Here is a 21,836-nt window from a genome sequence, read left to right on the forward strand (position 1 = left end):
GCCCAGTTTATGGGGCTCGGTTTACGCTGCCGCTCGTCCCGTGCCTCCCTAAATATGGGGAGGTTGCAGATGAGGGTGGTGTCTGTTAGTCCTGCAGCGTGGGCCCCCCTGCAGTTTAGCAAGACTGGCTGTGACCTGTAAATGGTGTATCTACGTTGCCCTTTGTCCTTTGACCTCTAGAGAATAAACCCAGGAAAGGCTGAGGGAAGCTTCCAGACCGTGACGTTCACACCAGGGTCTCTACTGACGCCCAGAGCGGGCTGGGGACACCATGCCCCCCTTCTGGGGGGCTCCTCTTCCAGGAAGGCCCCCTCCTCGAGGCCGGGAGGTTGGGGTCAGGAATGGGTTGCACCAGCTGCCTGGTTGGGCTGGCGGCGGGGGGAGGTGAGGGGGGGACAGAGCAGCTGCGTTGTCACTCCGCCTGGAGGATCGCTGGGCTCAGGACGGTGGGACTGGGATTGTGCAGTGACCCTGAGCACCCAGAGAGCGAGTTTATTCCTTCCAACTGCGCTCTCTCCTGCCCCTCCCCTCCCTTTCCTTTTTTTTTTTTTAAAAATATATTTTATTGATTTTTTACAGAGAGGAAGGGAGAGGGATAGAGAGTCAGAAACATCGATGAGAGAGAAACATCGATCAGCCGCCTCCTGCACACCCCCTCCTGGGGATGTGCCCGCAACCAAGGTACATGCCCTTGACCGGAATCGAACCTGGGACCCTTCAGTCTGAAGGCAGACGCTCTATCCACTGAGCCCAACCAGCGAGGGCCTTTTTTTTTTTTTTAAGTTATCTTTATTGTTGAAAATATTACAGACATCTTCTCCCCCGCCCCAAATTGGCCCCTCTTCCTCCCCTCACTTTCAAGCCCTCTCCCTCAGACTCCAAGTTCATACTTTTCCAAATTCAGATGAATCCTCCCTCCACACACACACCCTTCTTCCCTCTCCCCCTCTCTCCCCTTGGTATCCTACTTGTGGTTCTCAATCACAAGTAAAAACACCCCCTAGTGTACATTAGGAAGTGTGTGTTGCGGGGGGGGGGGGGGGGTTTCATTTTTAGGTTGTTGTCACAGTGACGGGGGGTGGGGAGGAGCCTAGGGGAGTGCTACTGGCACTTAGTGGACAGGGGCCAGGGCTGGCCAAGGTCATGCCAGGGACGGCCAAGGTCATGCCAGGGACAGTTCTCCACAAAGAAGTCCCTCCCCTAATGCCACAGATCCGGCTGAGAAACTGCAGCCACAGGCCTGGTTTCCAAGCAGCCGGTTTCCAGTCCTGCCTGGTGCCCCTGGGAAAGTTGGGTGTTTCCATTTTTGGAAACCTCAGCGAGGGCCCTGCTACTGTGGGCGACACTTCCTGTCTCTTTCGATGACTGTCTCGCTCTTGTCTGATAGCTTGGGGCTAGTCCACATTCTTTTATCAGCCATTTGCAAAACACCTGGCCAACCACAGAGGTACAGACTGTGCGAGGCCTGGTCCAGGTGCTCGGGGGTGTGGTTAGCATCGCCGAATGAGTCCAGTGGTCTCTGATGACCACACTCACTGGCAGGCCCCCCAGGGGCAGAGAAGGGGGCCACTTCGTCCTGTGTACAGCCCACAGAGCTCTCCGGGTCCGTAAGTTCTCATGTGCGGATTGGACCCCAGGACTCCAGTTGTGCCTGTGTGGACGTTCTGATTGGCTGGAAGACAGGGCCCTCTGTGTCCATCACCAGGGCTCCTGTTCTACTCTATGCTTTGAGTGCTGATGTGTGAACTTGAACTTTTACACATAGTCTCATGGGGTCAGGTACTTACATAGACTTCATGTCTTTGGTTTTGGTTTTTATTTTTTTAATGTTTCCTCCCTCATCGGGTCTTAGATCCGGTGCCCTAGAGGAAGAGCCTGAGGCAGGGGTTCGGGTGTGTGTTATTATTGAAGGAATGTTCTCTGGAGGAGGTGGTAGGGGAGGGAGGGGGGCAGGACAGGAAAGCGAAGGAGCCAATCAGGGTGTGGTTTCAGCTGGAATCGCGCTTCCTGGGAGCCCAGGAGGAAGCCTGAGGCTGGGGGCAGCCCTCTGTGGCCACATCCGTGAGTCATCAGCTCTGGCTGCCCAGTGACCTGGGGTCACCAACACCCCTCTTAGATACGGGGACAGGCTCCATCAATCAAGATGCTGCACAACGTGCTCTCCACCTCTTGGCCCAAATATTGGCAGAATCGATTGCTGTAAAGACCTGTCAAATTTTATCTCACTACTTTTGAGATTTTTATAAAAATATATTTTATTGATTTCTTACAGAGAGGAAGGGAGAGGGAGAGAGAGTTAGAAACATTGCTGAGAGAGAAACATCAATCAGCTGCCTCCTGCATACCCCCTACTGGGGATGTGCCCATAACCAAGGTACATGCCCTTGACCGGAATCGAACCTGGAACCCTTGAGTCCGCATGCCGACGCTCTATCCACTGAGCCAAACCGGTTAGGGATACTTTTAGAGATTTTTAACTGTTTCTCTGAGTTTCTCCCCATTTTGTTCCTTTCATTCCCTTCCACCACCCCCCCATCCCCCCCCCCACCCCCACCCCCGCCTCCTTCACTGAACTGGTGCTCCCACCAAGACGGAGCCCGGTGCCCCGAAGTGCCCAGCTCGCCCCAGAGACTTGGAGGCTTGCAGGACTCGGTGCAGAGGGGTCGGTCCCCAGAGCCCTAAACCACAGCCTGGGAGCCAAGTCCCCCTCCCCGGGGCTCCACTGCGGGCGGAACCCTGCATTCCCTCACAGGCAGAAATACACAAAGGGTTTTCATCTCTGAGAGCGTGCCGGGCCCTGTGACCAGCCAAGCAGTTTATCTCCTTATTCAACTCTGAGACGCTCTCTGCGGGCCACGTAAAGCCCCATAAAGCCCCGTGGGATTAGCCGCTCTGACCTTCCCACCAGAGTCCCGGAGAGCCTGCGGGAGCGGGAGCCGGAGGCGGGGACGTGTATTAAGTGCTGCTGTCTCGGAGGTGCAGCCATTGAGTCAGACAACTAATTCTTTTCTTGCTTGTTTTGTTTTTCTAAACACACATCGCACAATGTACCCACCTTCCGCTTGGGAGTTACCCCACTGGCGCTGGCCGTTCTGTCCCTGCCCAGAGAGCGTCTAGACCCCTCCTCCAAGGGTTGGAACCTGCGTGGTCAAAATGGGGAGCCCACACTGTGGTCAAAAATCGGGTTTTGCCCCGGCCGGCGGCCCAGCTGGTTGGAGTGCCATCCCAGACACCGAAAGGGTGTGGGTTTGGTTCCTGGCCGTGGCTCATGCCGAAGATTCAGGTTCCATCCGGCCGTGGCGCATACAGGAGGCTCGCGAAGAGCCTCTATCGTTGGGCCTTCCGCCTGGGAGAGAGGGCGAAGCTCTGCCAGGCGGGTCGGGGAGGGCCGTCCCTTGGTCTGTGTCCTTCCTCCCACCGGAGGAAACCAGGGCAACACGAGCCACGCCTGTCCCAGCTCCCCAGTTTCTGTGTCCCCCTTGCCAGCAGTCAGAGGAGGCCAAAGGCCGCCGTTTCCTGGAAGAGAAGCTGGCCGTCCCCTGCCCCTCGGAGTGAATGGCTCCTTGTTGTCATATTTAGAATGAGCTGGACTGTGGGTGGCAGAGGCCCATTGTCCCCTGCGTTGGCCGAGAGAATTATGGGTGCCTTGGAATACAATGCCTCCTCCTCTTCTTGGCCACGGTCACAGCCAGTTCCGCGGTGCGGCCTCTGGGTAGCCGGGGTCACCGTGGAGGCAGTTGGCTTGGAGACTTAGGTTCCAGCTGGAAGGCCATCAAGCTTCACTCCGTCCGTTGGCTGGGGCTGGGGTGGTGCGCTCTGGGAGGCCAAGCCGGGTCTGGGCTGTTGGCCGTGCCCGCGTTGGCGGCCTCTGTCTCTGCACCAAGTGGAGGAGCCAGGGAAGGGCCCTGGACCGCTTCCGGCCCCTGCTTTCCAACCAGGAGATCTGTTCCCCAGGGACCCTTTGGTCGTCACAGTTGGGAGGGGTGCTCCAGGCAGCTAAGGGGTAGAGGCTGGGGATGCCCAGGACACCCCCCAAGCAAAAAACGATCCGACCCAAAATGTCAACAGTGCCGGCTGAGGAAGCCTGCTCTAGGCCAAGGTCATGACCCCCGCTTGGCAGAGGGGTGTTTGAGGCCCAGATTCATGAAGTGCTTACAGAAGGTCGAAGACTCTCCAGTGCAGTGCCAGAAGCCAGGTTGTGTGGCCTTGATCTTGAGACTGAGCTGCTTGTCCAGAAAGAAAAGGAAGTTCCCAGGCCGGCTGGCTGCCCAGCCCTCACCTTCTGCCCAGTCTCGCATGCCCATCCTCCGGACAGAAGTTGTCCATGGGTGGTGGAAGCGGGGCTCTCGTGGGGCACGGGCCGGCGCTGTTTCATGCCTGTGGTACAGCCGCCCATCACAGAGGATGGAGCCACAGAGCAGCCTTCTGCACTGTTACTATCTCGAAGGCGAAGTGACCACTTTTTAGGTCACAAGTGTCCGCTCAGGAAGCCGTGTGGCTATTCAAAGAGTGAGTGTGTTGCCCGGCCGGCGTGGCTCAGTGGTTGAGCATCGACCTATGAACCTGGAGGTCACAATTGGTTCAATTTCTGGTCAGGGCACATGCCAGGGTTGCAGGCTCAATCCCCAGTGTAGGGCATGCCGGAGGCAGCTGATCAATGATTCTCTCTCATCATTGATGTTTCTATCTCCCTCTCCCTCTCCCTTCCTCACTGAAAATAATTTTTTAAAAAGTGAGTGTGTATGCCAGGGGTGGGCATTGGAAATACCCCAGCTCAGCAGAGACCTGAGTGGTTGGGTCCCCCACTGCACCCCTCCCTTCCCCCTCCCTCCCCCTCCCTTTCTGTCCTGGATGCCCCAGCAGGGGCGGCTGAAGCCTCAGCTCAGCTCCGATCCCGATCCCGTCACTCTCCGAGCAGCTCTGTGACTTCGCCTCTTTGGCCCTTGGGGACCCGCAGAGTCCTCACCTATAAAACGGTACAGTAATTCCTGCCTGGTCCGTCCCGGGGAGAGGGGATATGAGAACGACATTTAAAATCTAAGGGGGAAGGTGCTTTGAAAGCAGCACGGTGGGCATGTAAGTGGCTCTTACTTTGCCGCCTGGGGGCTAAGAGTCTCCCAGTCGGGGAAGGAAAGCGGAGCATGTCCCCTCCCCTTCGCCTGTGTGACGCCGATGGTCTATATCCGTGCTGTCCAGCGTGGCAGCCGCTGGCTGCATGTGGCTACCGAGCCCTTGACATAGGGCTAGTGCAGCAGAGGAACGGGTCTCTCACTCACCTTGGTTTTAACTATTCTACCTGCACGTGGCCCCGTGTGGCTGGCGGCCACCATAGCCGAGTGCCGGCGTGGGCCATCGGTATGGGGCCGGTTGCTTTTTTCTCCTCCGGACCATGGCTTTGCTCCAAAGCCACCGACATTGCAGGCTCCTTTCTTTTTTGCTTGGAACAGACTGAGGGGCCGTGGTTTGCTCAGCTGTGTCTCCATCCCTCTGTGGTCACTCTCAGCTCCAGCCCCCGGGGCCTTTTCCCCAGGACGCGGGCTCCGCCCAGGGAAGCAGCGACGGGCGGTCCGGGAAGGAGCCTCGGAGCACAGGAAGCCCGGGGGTGCAGCGGGGATGAGATTTCATCTCCTCCGAAGGCCGGCCAGGATTTTCCAGCGCCTCGTGACCTCGTGTCTAAGGTTGCTGGCTGGAGCCTGTCCTCAGAGATGGAGAGGATTTAAAGGACATGTTTTCAGGGGCACAAGGGAGGGGGCCCGTGGGAGCATAACCTCAGGCCCCGTCTCCCAAAGGCCTGAGCCGGAGCCGGAGCCTGCTCTCGAGGGGATGCTGGAGGTTAGTGTGCTTCATCCCGTCATCACCCGCCAGCAGCAGGGGGCTCAACAGGCTCACCTGGCACCTGGCGGTCACTGGTTAAGGACACCGGGTTGTGGGGGTGTAAATTCTCTCTGCTTTGGGCTTCGGCGTCCCAGCAGCCCCAGGACAGCCTTCCAAAGAAGGGCCCCCAGGAAAGTCGGGGATAGCTGTTCGTCCCCCGCACCCCAGCGCAGGTGGGGGGCAGCTTCCACCTTGTCACCTGCACCACCACCACCACCCCTGCAGCAGCTGATGTCTGAACACCAACAAGCAAAAAAACTCAGAAGCACCCAGAGGGGACGGTGGGAGGGAGGAGGGGCCGGTGGGAGGGAGGAGGGGCCGGTGGGAGGGAGGAGGGGCCGGTGGGAGGGAGGAGGGGCCAGTGGCTCCCTTGTGTGCTTGGAACCGCAGAGAAGGAATGGCACCGAGCTGCCGAGCTGCCGACACCGAGGGGGAGCCTGTCATCAGATCAGGAGCCAGAGTCTCAGAACCTGACACCAAAGTGGCGGCTGTCCCTGCCTGGGCATCAGCCTGCTGCGTTCCAGGACTGTGAGACAGGGTGGGAAGTTCCTGGGCATCAGCCCTAAATCTGCCCAAATCCCATTGCTCTACTTGAGGGCCCAGACCTGCCTTTGGAAGACAGTTATTGTGGCAACCCCACCTTTTTTTTTTTTTTTAATGCTTTGAGTTTTGAGAGGGAGAGGAAGAGAAAGGGAGAAACATTGATGAGAGAAACATCGATAGGCTGCCTCCCACACACCCCCTCCCGGGGTTCAAGCTCACCACCTGGGCGGCCTCTGGGTACATGGGACGAAGCTCAGCCAACTGAGCCGCACTGGCCAGGACTAAGCCATCCTTTTGGGGCTGCCCCTGCAGCCGGGCCCCAGGAGGACAGCGGACACATTCCCGAGGTAGTGCTCCCCACCAGCCTTCCAGAGAATGTCGTCAGCCCGCGGACTGATGAGGAGCTGTCATTTCAGGGCGTTGTCTGGGGTCACTTGGGGGGTGGGTGTGTGGCTACGTTAGGGCCCGCACGTGGGTCTGCCTGCCCTCTGTGCTTTTGCCGTCTCACCACGTTGTCCCTGTCAAAACTCCCGGAGGAAGCGCCCGTGCCGCCTGCCTGGAGACCTGCCAGCAGGGCATCGGCGTGACCCTGGGAGTACAGGGCCGTTCTAAAAGTAAAATGGGAAGAGTGGAGCGTTCCCTTGCGAAGTAAAACCTGGGATGTGATTTCAGACTACTTGCTTAACCTTATCGAAGAGCCTCAGGAAAAGACCCCCTCGTCAGGCAGAGGTAGTCATACTTTTCCTGGGAAAGTAAATTCCTTAGGTTTTGCAGGCCCTGCAGTCTCCATCGCAGCTACTCCACTCCGCTCTGCAGTCAGAAAGCATCCACGACAATAGGCAAGCACACGGTATGTCTTTGTCCCAATAAAACTTTATTTACAACAAGAGGACCGGATTTGGCCCGTGGGCACTGGTCTGGGTGATCCTAACCCCTCCTCAACATGGTGACCGCTGTTTAGACAGAGTCGATTCCACCCGACGGGCACTCCGCTGTGAAGCGCCCTCTGGAAGGGGAGAGGGTGACCCCGCGTCAGCCAAGTGCCGACATCAGGAGCATTTTCCTGTCCCAAGGTCCTGAGCCTCTCGCAGGCAAAGACGAGCTCACTGTTCTCAGTCAACTCGCGTTGGCTGCCGCGTGCGGGGCGTTAGGCCGTGTTGTTACCGTGCCCGTTTTGTACCTAAGCACGCGCACAGGTTAGTGTCCCGCGAGGCAGGAATCGCAGCGTGCACTTTCTGGGGGCTGCCGAATCCGTGTCCGTCCCCACAGGCTGCGAGCGTCACCAGGGCGGGTCCCTGTCTGTTCTGTCAACTGTCATGTCCCGGGAACCTGGCCCAGCACACGGGCTCTTCACAGGCATGTGCTGAGTGAGCGGCTGATTAGCACTGGAATGACCAGGAGTCGGGGCGATGAGGGGGCTCTGAGGTCACGCACAGCTTTCCCGGGGTGGCGCCCCGTCGCTTGTTGACAGCGCTGCCCGTGAGCTCGGGCCTCTGGGCAGCGGCGAGTCCTGGGTGGGAACAGGCGGCAGACCAGGGGAGGGTCCCCGGGCGAGGCCCCGAGCGGGGCGCCTGCAGCCCCCAGGAGAGAGCAGTGCTGCGAGGAACGAGTCCTGGCCCTGAGGAGCCTCACAGCGGGCTGCTGGGCCGTGAACAAGGGGAGCGTGTTCTGCAGTCGCCACCAGACGCGGGATTCATTCCACCAGGCAGGCCTGCCCGTCTCGCCTCTGCCCCGGCCTCCACCCACCTCTCTCCCTGGCATCGGGCACAGCCGTGGCTGCCCTGCCCTAGAGACTTCAACCCGATTCATAAATTCCCTTCCTCGTTGGGCACAGGAATGAGGAGACGGTTATTAATAATGCAGGGGCTGCTTAATGCCCCGCTTAGGAGCCGGGCCTGAGGACAGAGTCCTTGGTGACACACTGCCACCGCGCTGGGCTCCGTGCCCAGGACGCCGGGGAGAAATAAGTAAATCAGAGCAGTGAGTGTCCCGGGAGCTCGGGCCCCCGGCTGGAGTCACAGATGCAAGGAGCGGAGCCACTTCAGCAGGGAGGCCCCGGGCACCAGCCGGGGGAGCAGAGAAGCTCGGGGCGCCAGCTGCCTGTGCCCCCTTCCTTCCCCGCTGGCCCAGGCCAACCCAGCGGACCTTTCCATGGGCTGCTGAGCCCTAGTATCGCCTCCTTCTCCCCCAGGCTTGCTGGGTGCTCAGGGTGATAGGTGCTCAGGGTGACGGGTGCTCAGGGTGACCGGTGCTCAGGGTGACAGGTGCTCAGGGTGACCTGTGCTTGGGGTGGTCAATGCTCAGGGTGACTGGGTGCTCAGGGTGACGGGTGCTCAGGGTGATGGGTGCTCAGGGTGATGGGTGCTCAGGGTGACGGGTGCTCAGGGTGATCGGTGCTCAGGGTGACCTGTGCTTGGGGTGGTCAATGCTCAGGGTGACTGGGTGCTCAGGGTGATGGGTGCTCAGGGTGACCAGAGCTTAGGTGACGGGTGCTCAGGGTAACCGGTGCTCAGGGTGATGGGTGCTCAGGGTGACGGGTGCTCAGGGTGATGGGTGCTCAGGGTGTTGGGTGTTCAGGGTGACGGGTGCTCAGGGTGTTGGGTGCTCAGGGTGACGGGTGCTCAGGGTGACGGGTGCTCAGGGTGACGGGTGCTCAGGGTGATGGGTGCTCAGGGTGATGGGTGCTCAGGGTGACGGGTGCTCAGGGTGTTGGGTGCTCAGGGTGACGGGTGATCAGGGTGATGGGTGCTCAGGGTGACGGGTGCTCAGGGTGATGGGTGCTCAGGGTGACGGGTGCTCAGGGTGACGGGTGCTCAGAGTGATGGGTGCTCAGGGTGACGGGTGCTCAGGGTGACGGGAGCTCAGGGTGACGGGTGCTCAGGGTGATGGGTGCTCAGGGTGTTGGGTGCTCAGGGTGACGGGTGCTCAGGGTGACGGGAGCTCAGGGTGACGGGTGCTCAGGGTGATGGGTGCTCAGGGTGTTGGGTGCTCAGGGTGACGGGTGCTCAGGGTGTTGGGTGCTCAGGGTGACGGGTGCTCAGGGTGTTGGGTGCTCAGGGTGACGGGAGCTCAGGGTGACGGGAGCTCAGGGTGACGGGTGCTCAGGGTGTTGGATGCTCAGGGTGACGGGTGCTCAGAGTGATGGGTGCTCAGGGTGACGGGTGCTCAGGGTGTTGGGTGCTCAGGTTGACGGGTGCTCAGGGTGACCGGTGCTCAGGGTGATGGGTGCTCAGGGTGACCGGTGCTCAGGGTGACGGGTGCTCAGGGTGACGGGTGCTCAGGGTGATGGGTGCTCAGGGTGACGGGTGCTCAGAGTGACGGGTGCTCAGGGTGACGGGTGCTCAGGGTGTTGGGTGCTCAGGGTGACGGGTGCTCAGGGTGACGGGTGCTCAGGGTGATGGGTGCTCAGGGTGACCGGTGCTCAGGGTGACAGGTGCTCAGGGTGACGGGTGCTCAGGGTGATGGGTGCTCAGGGTGATGGGTGCTCAGGGTGATGGGTGCTCAGGGTGACGGGTGCTCAGGGTGTTGGGTGCTCAGGGTGACGGGTGCTCAGGGTGATGGGTGCTCAGGGTGACTGGTGCTCAGGGTGATGGGTACTCAGGGTGATGGGTGCTCAGGGTGACCGGTGCTCAGGGTGATGGGTGCTCAGGGTGACGGGTGCTCAGGGTGACCGGTGCTCAGGGTGACGGGTGCTCAGGGTGATGGGTGCTCAGGGTGACGGGTGCTCAGGGTGATGGGTGCTCAGCGAGGGCTGAGGCTGTCTGCTGTGGGAGCTCTCTGGCTGGCCTGTCCATCCCGCACCTGCCCGTGCAGGAGGCTCTGATGCTTTCCCCACCACCGTGGGGGGAACTGAGATGAACTCTGAACGATGGGATGGTTTCCCGAGGGTCAGAATCTGGGATTGAACTGTAGGTCCTGATTCAGAGCCGGTGTGGGTAACCCTGTGCTAAGCTGGGGGTACCCCAGGGAGGAGGGGCGGTGACCCTGATAACTGGGGGAACCTGCGCAGGCCTGGAGTTGGGAGAGGGGGTGGACGGAGGAAAGGGCAGGTGGGGAGGGGGCAGAGCACGCAGCCACGGGACTGGCCTCGGGGGCCTGGCTGGAGCGGGGCCTGAGCCCGAGAGGAGGGGGCGGGGAGGGTAGCTCCCTGACGGGTGCTTCCTGAACAGGTGGCTGTGAGGGATGCTCACGCCCGCCCGGGGTCGTGGTGAGGAGAGGCCGAGGGCAGGGGGATGCTCGGGGCCAGTGGTACTGCAGGGGGAGTGGGGCCAGGGGCCCTGGGCGACTCTCCCTGTGAAGCCAACAGGGTGCCCGCTGGCTGGCCTTGCAGGCCGGCCCTCTGGATCCCCAAGACAGTCGTGGGGGCACCCCTAGGTCTGCCTCTGGCAGAGCCCCTTGCCGGAGACAGGCCAAGGCCCTTGCACTTTCACAGGCAACAGTTTCCGTCTGCCGTGGACGGAGGCTCAGCCCCCGCAGCCCCGCTGACAGGCCGGGAGGGGCTCAGGTGCTCAGGGGGCCAAGCACACCCTGCCTCCCCGGTACACTGCTCCCCCCGAGCCCTGGCTGAAGGCCAGGGACCCCCACTTAGACGGCAGTGTTCAACCTGCTTCCCTCCTGCAGAGTGGAGAGGGGGTGCCCTTTGCTTTAGGAAAAGGCAGGCACCTCACCCCACACCCCACACCCCCAGAGCGCTGCCCCCTCTTTCTGTTCAGTGCGGGCAGGGAATCCGTGCCTTCAGCCCACCGCTATTGGGCAGCCAGGGATTCCTCCTGCGGGCACTCTGGCCTGGGGAGGCATCAGGAAGACGTATGAAGGAGGGGGTCTCTGTGCTGCACCCAGACTCCCAGGGGCAGAGAAGGGGTGGAGCCCCGCCCCCACGCTGAGATGGGGCTGCTGGTTTTCACCTGGTCAGTTCCGAAGGGGACTTCGTTCTCCCGGGAAAGGGCCTCGGTCCATCAGGTGCCATGTCTGCTCTGTGCCTGTGGCTTTAAAGCCCAGCCCACACTCTGGCGCCTCGGGGAGCCCCCACGGAGCCGGCCCACGGGGGAGGGAGAGGCCCTGGCACAGGCCTCCTCCAGGATGCCCTGTGCCATGAATGGACAGCAGGGCCTCAGTGGGCCCTTGTCCCGGGAGACAATGGGCGCTGTGTGGGGGTGGGGCGAGAGGGAGGAGGCTGTGGGCCCTGCCCCCAACGCCGCCACCTCCTCGTGGACTCAGGCTGGGGACCCCGAGGCAGTCACGGAGGGGGGGGGGGGGCACTCGGCCGCTGGAGGAACCTCCGAGAACCCTTGTCCTTGTGGTACCTGGAGGCAGTACAGGGAGCAGGGCTGAGAGATGTGAGGCCCAGGGTCCCCCCTCCTCCGAGCCCCAGAGACCTCCTTTGTCCACAGGGCCTAGGAAACAGCCTCTGCACCCAGGGCTTTAACAAAGCTCCTAGACCCGCAGGGTCTCTGGTGCATGGCCGAGGCAGCGCCACGTGTGCTGGGGCCCGAGTGTGCGAGTGGCCAAAGGGGGGACAGGTTCACCTCGATGACCTCGTGGATTGAGTAGTGACCAGGGGCCCCGAAGCCCCCGGTGTCAGATGCTTTGTCAGTGACAGACTCGGGTGCCCCGTGCACGCTGAGACCACGTGGACCAAATCCTAGCAGGGAGAGAGCTTGCCCCTCTCAAGAAATTAGCTTCAGGGCTGATGTTGATGGCCCAGCTAGCGTGGCTCAGTGGTTGAGCGTCGACCTATGAACCAGGATGTCATGGTTCAATTCCCGGTCAGGGCACATGCCCGGGTTGCAGGTCAGGGCACATGCCCAGGTTGCAGGCTCGATCCCCAGTGGGGGGCGTGCAGGAGGCAGCTGATCAATGATTCTCTCTCATCATTGAGGTTTCTATCTCTCTCTCCCTCTTCCTTCCTCTCTGAAATCAATAAAAATATATCTAAAGAAAAGAACTGATGTTGATGAACCTCCCTTTCTCTCCTTCCTCCCAGTGTCCCCCCATGAGCCCTGCTTCCCACCCCCACCCTCAGAGGAAGCGGATTTAATGCCTCAACTGAGAGAATGAGATGTTCTGTTATTTTTCATGGGAAATTAAACCTGACCCTGCTGTCAGTTAGCTCATGCCCAGGGAGGATGGATGGCCCGGGGCGTGGTGCTTAACCCCTGCTGGGATAATGCCGCCTGGCTGGGGGCCAGCGATGATGTCACCTGCTGCTGGAGTGGGGGGGGGGGGGGGGGCAGGACAGGTCAGAGAGCCTCATCTGGGCGATGGATGGCAGGGAGGCCGCCCTGGGTGTCGCCATGATGGCGCACCTCTGATGCGGCCAGGCCCCGCTCAGCCAGGGAGACTCAGGCTGCCCCCGTCTCTTCCAGCTCCCAGCTCCACCTCGTGCCCCGCGGAGGAGAGCTGGTGGTCCGGGCTGGTGATCGTCATCGCCGTATGCTGTGCCTCCCTGCTGTTCCTCACTGTGCTGGTCATCATTTGTTACAAAGCCATCAAACGGTGAGTGTCTACTGGCTCGGGGCCCTGAGGGCGCCCCAGCGGGGCTCGGGGCTCCTCCATCCTCCCCCCACCCCCCATTGTGGGTTTTTGTTTTTGTTTTCATTATAAAATTGTCAAGCATTTAAGAAGCAGAGAGAATGTGCCATGAACGTGCATCTACCTTCACTCTGATTCAGCCGTTATGGAGATTTGGCTAATATTTGCTACATGGCTTTCCTTTTCCTTTTAGCATTTTGTTTGCTGAAATATTTGAAAGCTGATGGCAGACCTCATACCCCCACCATTTTTAGGGAGTTCAGCTCGGAGGCACGTGGTGAGCACCAGCCATAAGTCAGGCCCCGGGCAATAGGAAGCAACGCTCCCTGAAAATCGCAGGGCCTGCCGTTGGGGCTCCCTCAAAGCCTCGGAGTCTGGAAACAATCCTCCACTGGTGGGAGGCACCATGCTGGTTTGGAGCGGGGACTGGGTTTTGGAGTCAGTTTTAAATTCAGGCTCTCGTTCAAGCTGTGTTCCCAGGAGGAAATCACTTTACCTCTCTGGTCCCGTGTCCTTATCTGTAAAAGAGGGGGAAAGAGTAACCACCTCATACTGTTCCGAGGAGTGGTGAGATGCCTGCTTCAATAGTACGTACGCACAATGTGGGTACCTGTTGTGCCTGGTTTATCGTAAGTGCTTAACGATAAAGGGCTGCACCAGCGTCCATGTTTCAGTAGTCTCAGAGAGAGGCGGGATGACAGGGAAGGAGAAACGCTTCTCTTGGGAGAAGGGCGAGGTTGAGATGCCTCAGAGAAAGTTTGCAGGGAATGGGACACCTACGTTGGGTTTTGAAGGATGAATAGGAGTGTTCCAGTGGGGTCATGAATGATCCAAACAGCAAACTATCTTTCAGGAGCACTCCCTGTCATTTCTGTAACCACCATCTCATTTTGCCTTTCAAAAGAGGTTGGGTGGCACCTAGTTGAGTTGGGGTTTGCTTCACAGTGTGGCTGTTGTTGAGGTCTGGGGAGGTTTGGGCTGTGTCCTGGGCTCTAAGTGTGGCGGAGTGGGCCATGGTGGGAAGGGCGCCCCCTGGAGTTACGACACTGGGAAGTCTTATCAAGCCTCCAAAGAATGGCCTCGCTAGCCTAGCACAGGGATCTTGGGGAAAGACAGAACCAAAAGACAAAGAGAAATGTCGCAAAACACCGAAGGGCAGTAGGGGTGGTCAATCTATTTCCAAGAAAGTTCCTTTTTAAATTCCCTAAGTTCGAGGAGCTACGTTAAGAGCAATCATAACACTAAAATATGTAACTTTGCCCTTTTAATCAACTGTTCTATGTGATCTCACTTTAATAATTCAAAGCAGAAAGAGTAAAATATCAAGTTAAAGTCTTAAACAAATGCCCGGTAAGGCACACAGGGCGAAGAGACATGTCAAGCCGACGGCCTGGGAGTTTGCTGGGGACTGGGCCCAGGGGACACAGCTCCACGAGGGGCAGGCCATGTCCGGCATCTGCCTCCCAGCCAGACCCCCCTTCTGTCCCCAACACTCGTGCTGCAAGGCACTCCCCCAAGTCAATAAATAGATGAATAACAAGGGCGTAACCTCAGCCAAGCGCTGGGCTCATCTTCACCAGCAGTCTCTCAGGCCACCTCCCTGCATCTTCTCCCAACCCGTTCCGTTTTACAGAGGAGGAAACGGAGGTTCGGCGGTGGTGAGGGAACTGCCCAGGGTGGCACAGCCCGGGAGCAGAGGAGTCAGGGTTTGCTCCCAGCACCACGTGATTCCCAAGGCAGCCCTGCCCGCAGCTCCGTGTCCGTGTTACTGTCGAGTTCCACTCTGGTGTTGGGCTGAGAACAGACCTCGCTCTCCCTGTCTGCCCTTCCTCCAGGGTGCCTGGAAAAGGGGTGTGGTGGGCTGTGTCTGTGCCTGGAAAAGGGGTGTGGTGGGCTGTGTCTGTGCCTGGAAAAGGGGTGTGGTGGGCTGTGTCTGTGCCTGGAAAAGGGGTGTGGTGGGCTGTGTCTGTGCCTGGAAAAGGGGTGTGGTGGGCTGTGTCTGTGCCTGGAAAAGGGGTGTGGTGGGCTGTGTCTGTGCCTTCTGAAGCCAGAAAAACGGGTGGACAGAAAGGCCCCGAGACCCTGTAATTCAGGGACAGACCGGGCCTCAGAAATCAAGGTGGAGGTGTTGGGGTCTCCCAGGGACGAGGTCAGCCCGATTCCCAGCGTCTGGTGGGCGCCTACTGTATGCCCAGCTGTGTAGGTACAGAGACAGATAAGACAGGGCTGGGCCCACGGGCGGCTCACCTGGCTGCAGGGCGGCGGGGGCGGATGGAAGAGTGGCTGTTAGGGGGCAGGTGGGATGGGGCTGCAGGAAGTCCCTGCAGCCTGTTGTGGGCCGGGGGAGTCAGTTAACTCTGATCAGGATGACAGCACATTTGAGCTGAGAGCCTGCTGCCCTGGGATGAGGGTGGTCAGAAGCAGAGCAGGGGAGGCCTCGCTCCTGGCAGAGGCACCGCGTGAGCAGAAGCACCAGGGCACCAGGAAGCCCCGGGACACGGGATGGGAGGCGGGAGGGCCGTGAGCCGGCAGGGAGGCGCTGGTCCCGCCGGGCTGGGCCGCTTGCCCGGGACTTAGTGGGCACTGGGAGCTATCGAAGGGTCTTGAGGAAGAGTGTGCAAGATGCCCCCGGGGCACTGCCAGGAGTGGGGCCCTAGTTCCATCAGGGACCCGTTCCCACTCCCCTGCCCTTCGGAGACAGGCAGCAGCACCGTTTTAAAAAGCCCGGCTCTTCCAAACGTCACACAGCGTCACTGCCTCGCTGTCTGCCCCAAACTTCTGAGGAAACGTGCTGCTTCAAGGGAAGAGGGTAAGGCGAACAAACTCACATTAATATCTGACTGGCAGTGCCAGGCGGCTGCAGCATGCGGGCTGTGCTTCAGCAGGGCCAGGGGTCTCCCAGGAAGGCCTGTGGGGGCGCCCCCCACCCTGCCCCTCAGAACAGCTAGAGAGGCCTCCTGTCACTCTGTCTTACTCCGCAAGCTCTGAGCTCCTGGTTCCAGGGTCTGTTAGCGGCCTGGAAAGACAAGGAGCCCACCCCAGAGGATCCCTTCCAGGGGCTTCCTCCAGATGAGGTGGGCGGGGCTTCCTCCAGATGAGGTGGGCGGGGCTCCCTCCAGATGAGGTGGGCGGGGCTTCCTCCAGATGAGGTGGGCGGGGCTCCCTCCAGACTGTGGGCGGGGCTCGAAGATCCTTGGAGCAAAGGAAGCTGGTGAAGCGTCCAGACCAGCAGCAGTGGGTGAGCACAGCTAGGACAAGGGCCAGGGAAGGTGCCAGGGGAACAACTGAGCCGTGGTTGGAACTGCCAGAGATGCAGCCCCAAAACAGGAAAGGAGGGGGAGGAGATGCCCCGATCTCTCTCCTGGCGCTCCGGTGACCCCCATTGGCAAACCCAAGAAACGGGGGATCCCAGGAGACGCAGTCCTCAGCATCCAGGGGCACAGGTCGGACGGGGATGGTGAATGGAGACTGCATCACAGTCCCTTTTCTGCCCCAACCCCGTGATCTGCATTCTCCTCTGGGCAAGACCTGGGGACACGGGAATAAGACCCGGCCCCCTGCCCAAGACCCTCCTAATCCAGAAGAGCACCCCAGAGCTCCCCCGCCCCCAGTCTCAGGAAGAAGGCCTTGCCGCCGTTGGCCGTCCATGGCACGGGGCCTCCACCTTCTGCCATCGATTGCCATTAAGCCACTTGACAGCCATTTCCTCCTGATTTACAAGGTATCGGCCGAAAGAACAATAAAGGCTGCACAACACTTGGCTGATCCTGCAGACCGTTAATTGCAGGCAATAAGCACGCGTGCTGCTCCCTGGGAGTGAGCGCGCTCAGTGCGCGTGCCGGAGTGTGGCTGGGCCCGCGCGTGATTGCGGGGCTCTGGTGCTCATCGGCCTCTCGTGGGTGAGCCTCTTCCAGTCCAAGGGGCACTTTTGAACGCCCACGTCTCTGATGATAGCTGGTACCATTGACCGCCCCAGGGCTTCTCGGTGAGTCATTGCCGGTCACAGATATTTCCTGAGCACCTACTGTGTGCTGGGGACTAGACGAGGTGCCAGCATGTAGAGAAAAAGGAGACTGAGCCCCTGCCCACTCCCCACCACACCCCAATGGAGAAAGCAGATCACACACACACACACACACACACACACACACACCAGCACAATAATAAATGAGGTTTTAAAAGCCCATGAATTCTACAAAGAGGGGGGAAAACCTCAGAGAAATGGGGGAGAGGAAATAGGGGGGTGGCAATGGGTTGCTTGGCCCACCCAGACTCGGGAGTGCTATGCGTACCTCTTGAGGGGGCTTTGTGGTTAGAGAGAGTGGTGAGGGCTTGTACACCCACTCCCACCCGTTAATTTACAGGCCCCTCCATGGGGGCCGCAGACAGAAGCAAGCAAGCCGGGCAGCCCTCCCTTCTCAGGCTCCTCAGAGCGGTTCTTTGCCTCCAGCTTCCCCAGCAGAGCAGCAGGCTGAGGGTGGGACCTGTCTCGTGGATGTCAGTGGGGCCCAAGAGGGGCGCCCGAGTCCTGCCCCCCTTCCCACTCCCCCCACCCCATGCCGGTGGAGGCAGCTTCTGCAGAGGCCCAGGCTGCCGGCAGTTGGCGGCGGCGCTGTCAGCTCAGCACTCCCAGCAGAGGACGTGGGGTGCAGCTGCTTTCCAGGCCGGGGCGCAGGAAAGTGGGAGACCCGCCCTTGGACGTCACGAGCCCCAGGAAAAGCTCACTGCCCTTTCTCGGTTTTAGGAGCCAGGCCGGGTAGGGGGCCTGCACCAGGCGGAGGTGCCCTTCTCTGGTTTGTTGGGAGCAGCCCTGGCTGGCACCTGGCACCTCGGAGCCGGGCTGGGTCTAGCAGCCTCTGGCACCTGCGGAGCCCACGGGCGCACCGTTAGGTAGGAAGGCGGTGCAGGCAGGAGACCAGGAGACCGCGGGCGGCTCCCCACCAACAGGAGCAGCGACGCTGTCGCCTTGCCAGCAGCCGCCCTGAGAGCTAACACGCGCTTGTGGAGCACCTACTGTGTGCCGGCCGCTCCTCTCAGAGCTTAACTCTCATTAACGTGTTAATCCTCCCAACAAGACTATGAAGCGGACACCTTCACTGTGCCCGTTTTATAGACCAGGAAACTGAGGCATAAAGAGGCTCAATGACTTGCCCATGGAAGGACACATGGGGCGGGGGGTGCGGCGAGAGGCAGAGCCTCCTCCTGCTGTAGGAACAACTCCAGCGTCCCCTGGGCTCCAGGGAGTCCCAGAAAGCCTCCAGGAGGGGAGGGGGCAGAGTGGGGAGCAGAGTGGTTGCGGCTGAGGAGGGAGCAGACCCAGCCCACTTCTCCGAGGGCCCTGGGCAGCCGCTCTCTCCTTCATTACGCTCAGGCTCCTGGATGCCCCTGGCGGGGGAGGGGGGGTGCGGGGGGGAGGGGATAGGAGAGCAGAGGGGGGCTGCACCAGCCAGAGGTGCCCTTTTTGCTGGGTGGAGCCCCTGCCCAGACCCCCTTTGTCCTTTCTGGCCTGGGAAGCTGGCTGAGCCATTGAGAAGAGCCTGGGGCTGCCCCCCTGGCCTGTTCCCAGTGTCCCTCCCACGTGCTTGCCCCCCACCAGGCCCTCTGAGCCACCGGGATGCACAGGGTGGCCAGGCCACAGCCTGGCTTTAGAATCGCCCCTCTTCTCGCGGCAGAATAATTCTGCTGACTTCCCCCCTCGACTAAGGAGGGCAGGAACTCCGGGTCCAAGGCTTTGCCCACACACAAGGGAGTTCCAGACCCTCTTCCTCCCCTCATCTCCCCCTCCAAGGCCATAAGCTCTATCTCCCCTGCGGGACTTGCTGCAGACTCTTCAGCCCAAGAATGAGTATTTGTCAGGGAGAAAAGCAGAGCGGGTTGGGCCCAGAGATGTTTGCTAGAGTCCTGATTCTGATGCCCATCGTCCCTCTCTATCCTGAGGCCACGGTTAGGGATCTCCCTTAAGTGGCCTCGTGGCGGGCCGCACGGGAGCTCACTGTGGGAACAGGAACCGCCGCCCCGCTCCAGATGGTGCAAACTCGCTGAGCTGGAAACCCAGCGGGAGCTGCTGAGGCCCCTGGGAAGGCGGGTGGCATGGAGGAGGGATGATGGGGCAGAGGAGGAGTGGCCCAGGGCCAGAGGTTCACTCGGACGCTGTCATTTCCCTGAGCCCATCACCCACAAGGCACCTCTTCTGAGCCCTACCAACCTGGGGTTCCGGAAAACGTCGGTGAGCGTCTACCCACAGAAATCGGGGTGCTCAGACCCCAGGACATGGGATGTGCTAGGGTAAGGCAAAATGAGACGGGCTTCTTGGAGGCCTCGGAGGACTTCTGGAACCCCCAGGAGGAGCGGGAGGAGGCCTTCCCACATTGATTGGACACAGAGCCCGGGGCTGGGGGGGCGGGGGGGGGGAGGGAACACCTGCTGGGAATGCTGGTTGAACAGAAACAGAAACACGGCTGGACCAGGGCTTGGCGGTAGTGGGTGGTGGTCCAGGGCCCACCATAAACCAGCCGCGGGACCTTGGGCAAGTCACAGCTCTCCCTAAGCCTCAGTTTCCCCATGAAATGAAACTCACCTCCAGGCCTTGCTTCTTCCTGGATCACTGTGAAAGGGACCAGGGAAGCTGAGAGCGCTTTGAACAAAGCGTGACCCCGTGGGAGGAGGTGTCGGCGAGCATCTCCTTTCTCGAGGAAGCCACAGTGGCCGGGCCTGGGGCCCAGCCTGGTGCACTTGGGTTTCCCGTGTGTTTTGTGAGCTGGTTCTGCTGCAGAAAAGGAAGTTGACAGATTTGACCTCGGGGAGCTCTCTGAGCAGGCCTGCTAACCCCGCCCCGCGATAGCCACCTCCCAGGCCCTCTCCCGGGACGATCCCCGAGGGGCTTGAGGCCTCACACTAGTCCCCAAGTGTGCGCCCTCCTCAGGCGAGGTGTGGGGAGGCTCCGGACGGTGGAGAAGGCGGAGCCGTCATGCCCTGGCTCTCAGTGATGCCCGTAAACATTCGCTTCAGACAACTCACAACGGAGGCCCGTTCAGGCTTGGCCCCGGCGTTATTGGGGGCACAGGTGTCTGAGCTACAGCCCCACGGGCCTCAGATCCACCCAAGAGGCAGCAGCGTGGCATGGGATGGGGCTGCCCAGCACGGAGGGCCTAGATCAGGAGCTGTAGCCACTCAGGCCGGGGACTGGGGCCAGCCGCTCCTGAGCCAGCCGCTCAAGAGAAGAGCGGAGACTTGAACTAGAAGGTACTACTGTGAGTCCAGAACCTCAGCCCAGAGCCTTCTCAGAGTCCCCCACCCCTCCCCACACCTCCACCCCCGGCCCCCCGCCAAAGCCCAGCAGTCCGAGGACGCTAACCCAGCACAGCCTGGCGGCTTAACTGTGGGGCATGCTAACTCCCAGGCATTGATAACTAACCATGTCCCTCCCCCTCCCTTGCTTCCCCTGCCCCTCCGCCCGCTCCCAGGAAACCCCTGAGGAAGGAGGAGAATGGCACCAGTGTTGCGGAGTACCCCATGACGTCCTCGCAGAGCAACAAGGGCGTGGACGTGAACAACGCCGTGGTGTGATGCGGCCCGGACCCGCTGGCCCGAGGGCACCTTGGAGGCACTAGGGGACACGAGCTGACTGCGCTTGTCCAGGACTTCATTGCCTTGCCCGCCGTGAGCCTCTCAAAGGAGAACGCATTCTCTTCCAGCCATGCCCCGGGGCAGGGCAGCGCAGCCCCACGCCGAGCCCCCAGGCTCCCCGCACCTCTCGTCTTGTGTTCCAGCCGCTGTCTCCCAGCCACTGTCTAAAGCACGCGCTCTGTCGAAGGCAGAGGGTCTGTCTGCTGCGTGGGGGAGGCGTCCCCTTTAGCCCAAAGAAAGGCGATCCAGGGCCATTTCCCTGCCAGGAAACCTCGCCTCGCCCCCCGGAAGCCGCCTGCTGCTCCGGTGACTGTGCCCTTCCCCACAGAAGCCATCGGCACAGCCAGGAGCCGTCCCCTTTCTAAGGTGCTTCCCACACACCTGTCTGTCGCCCCACCTCCATCGTCTTCAGTCTTCAGGGCCTGCCTTCTCCCCCCCCCTCCCCGCCCCCCCTAGTCCCCACCCGCACCCTGGGTCCTGCCTGACTCCCCAGTCCCTGCCACGGAGGGCGGAGCCCGGCCTGCAAAGTCCCCTCCCTAGGAACCGACGCATCCCTGGGAGCCAGGCCCTGCCTTCCCTGGCAGGGGCCACCACCGTGCCAAACCCACTGCAGGTGTCTGGGCTGGGCCGAGCGGCCTGGCTCTGGGTCTCCCCGATGCTTCCTCCCCTGCAGCCCTGAGCGGGGACTCGGACCCTCTCCTGAGCGCCCCAGGCCTCCCCGCATCCAGGAGAGGGCGTGCCTCCAATGGCTCCCTTGAGTGTCTCTTTCCGAGGCCTCATGTTCTGAAAGTGCCGAGCCCTCCACAGTGGTTGGTGGGTGAAGGGAAGGAAAGGGGCGACAGGTGAGGGACCCTGCAGGCCTGTTGCCCAGGAGGCCACCCAGCCCTGTGGGCCCATCACGAGGCCTGGAGACAGAGGCCCTGTGGGTGTGCATCCCCTGGTGGGTTGGGAGGGCGCCCCTGACCGTGGTCCCCTCACCACCATACCCTGGAAGGAACCAGGCGCATTAAATGGTCCCGCGGTCTGGCCAGCCAGTGACCCACTCTGCCTCCCAAACCACATGGAGGTGAGATGGACAGACTGGAAGCCAGTCCCCACTGGGGTGAACCTGGACACCCCCATTGTCTGGAGCCCTGTGCCCACTGAGTTGTCTGTTCCGCTCGCTGTCTTTCAGAGAGCAGAGGGCAGAGGTGAGTGTGCTCTGACCCTGACCCTGACCCTGTCCTGCTCCAGGTCGGCGGGGACGGGCTGAGGACAGGCCG

At 60.7% G+C, this 21,836-nt stretch overlaps 1 protein-coding gene across 1 annotated transcript in view; it reads left to right on the forward strand.

Moving 5' to 3' along the window:
- Positions 1–20,771, forward strand: part of PRIMA1 (proline rich membrane anchor 1) — a 37,998-nt gene extending 17,227 nt beyond the window's left edge. The window contains exons 4-5 of the mRNA XM_008159936.3: positions 12,783–12,912; positions 20,412–20,771. Of these exons, the coding sequence (XP_008158158.1) occupies positions 12,783–12,912; positions 20,412–20,514 (233 nt within the window). The 3' untranslated portion in view covers positions 20,515–20,771. The remainder of the gene's footprint in view (positions 1–12,782; positions 12,913–20,411) is intronic.
- Positions 20,772–21,836: the final 1,065 nt, after the last annotated feature.

The sequence above is a fragment of the Eptesicus fuscus genome, chromosome 5 (assembly GCF_027574615.1).
Source record: "Eptesicus fuscus isolate TK198812 chromosome 5, DD_ASM_mEF_20220401, whole genome shotgun sequence".
NCBI classification, from domain to species: Eukaryota; Metazoa; Chordata; class Mammalia; order Chiroptera; family Vespertilionidae; genus Eptesicus; species Eptesicus fuscus.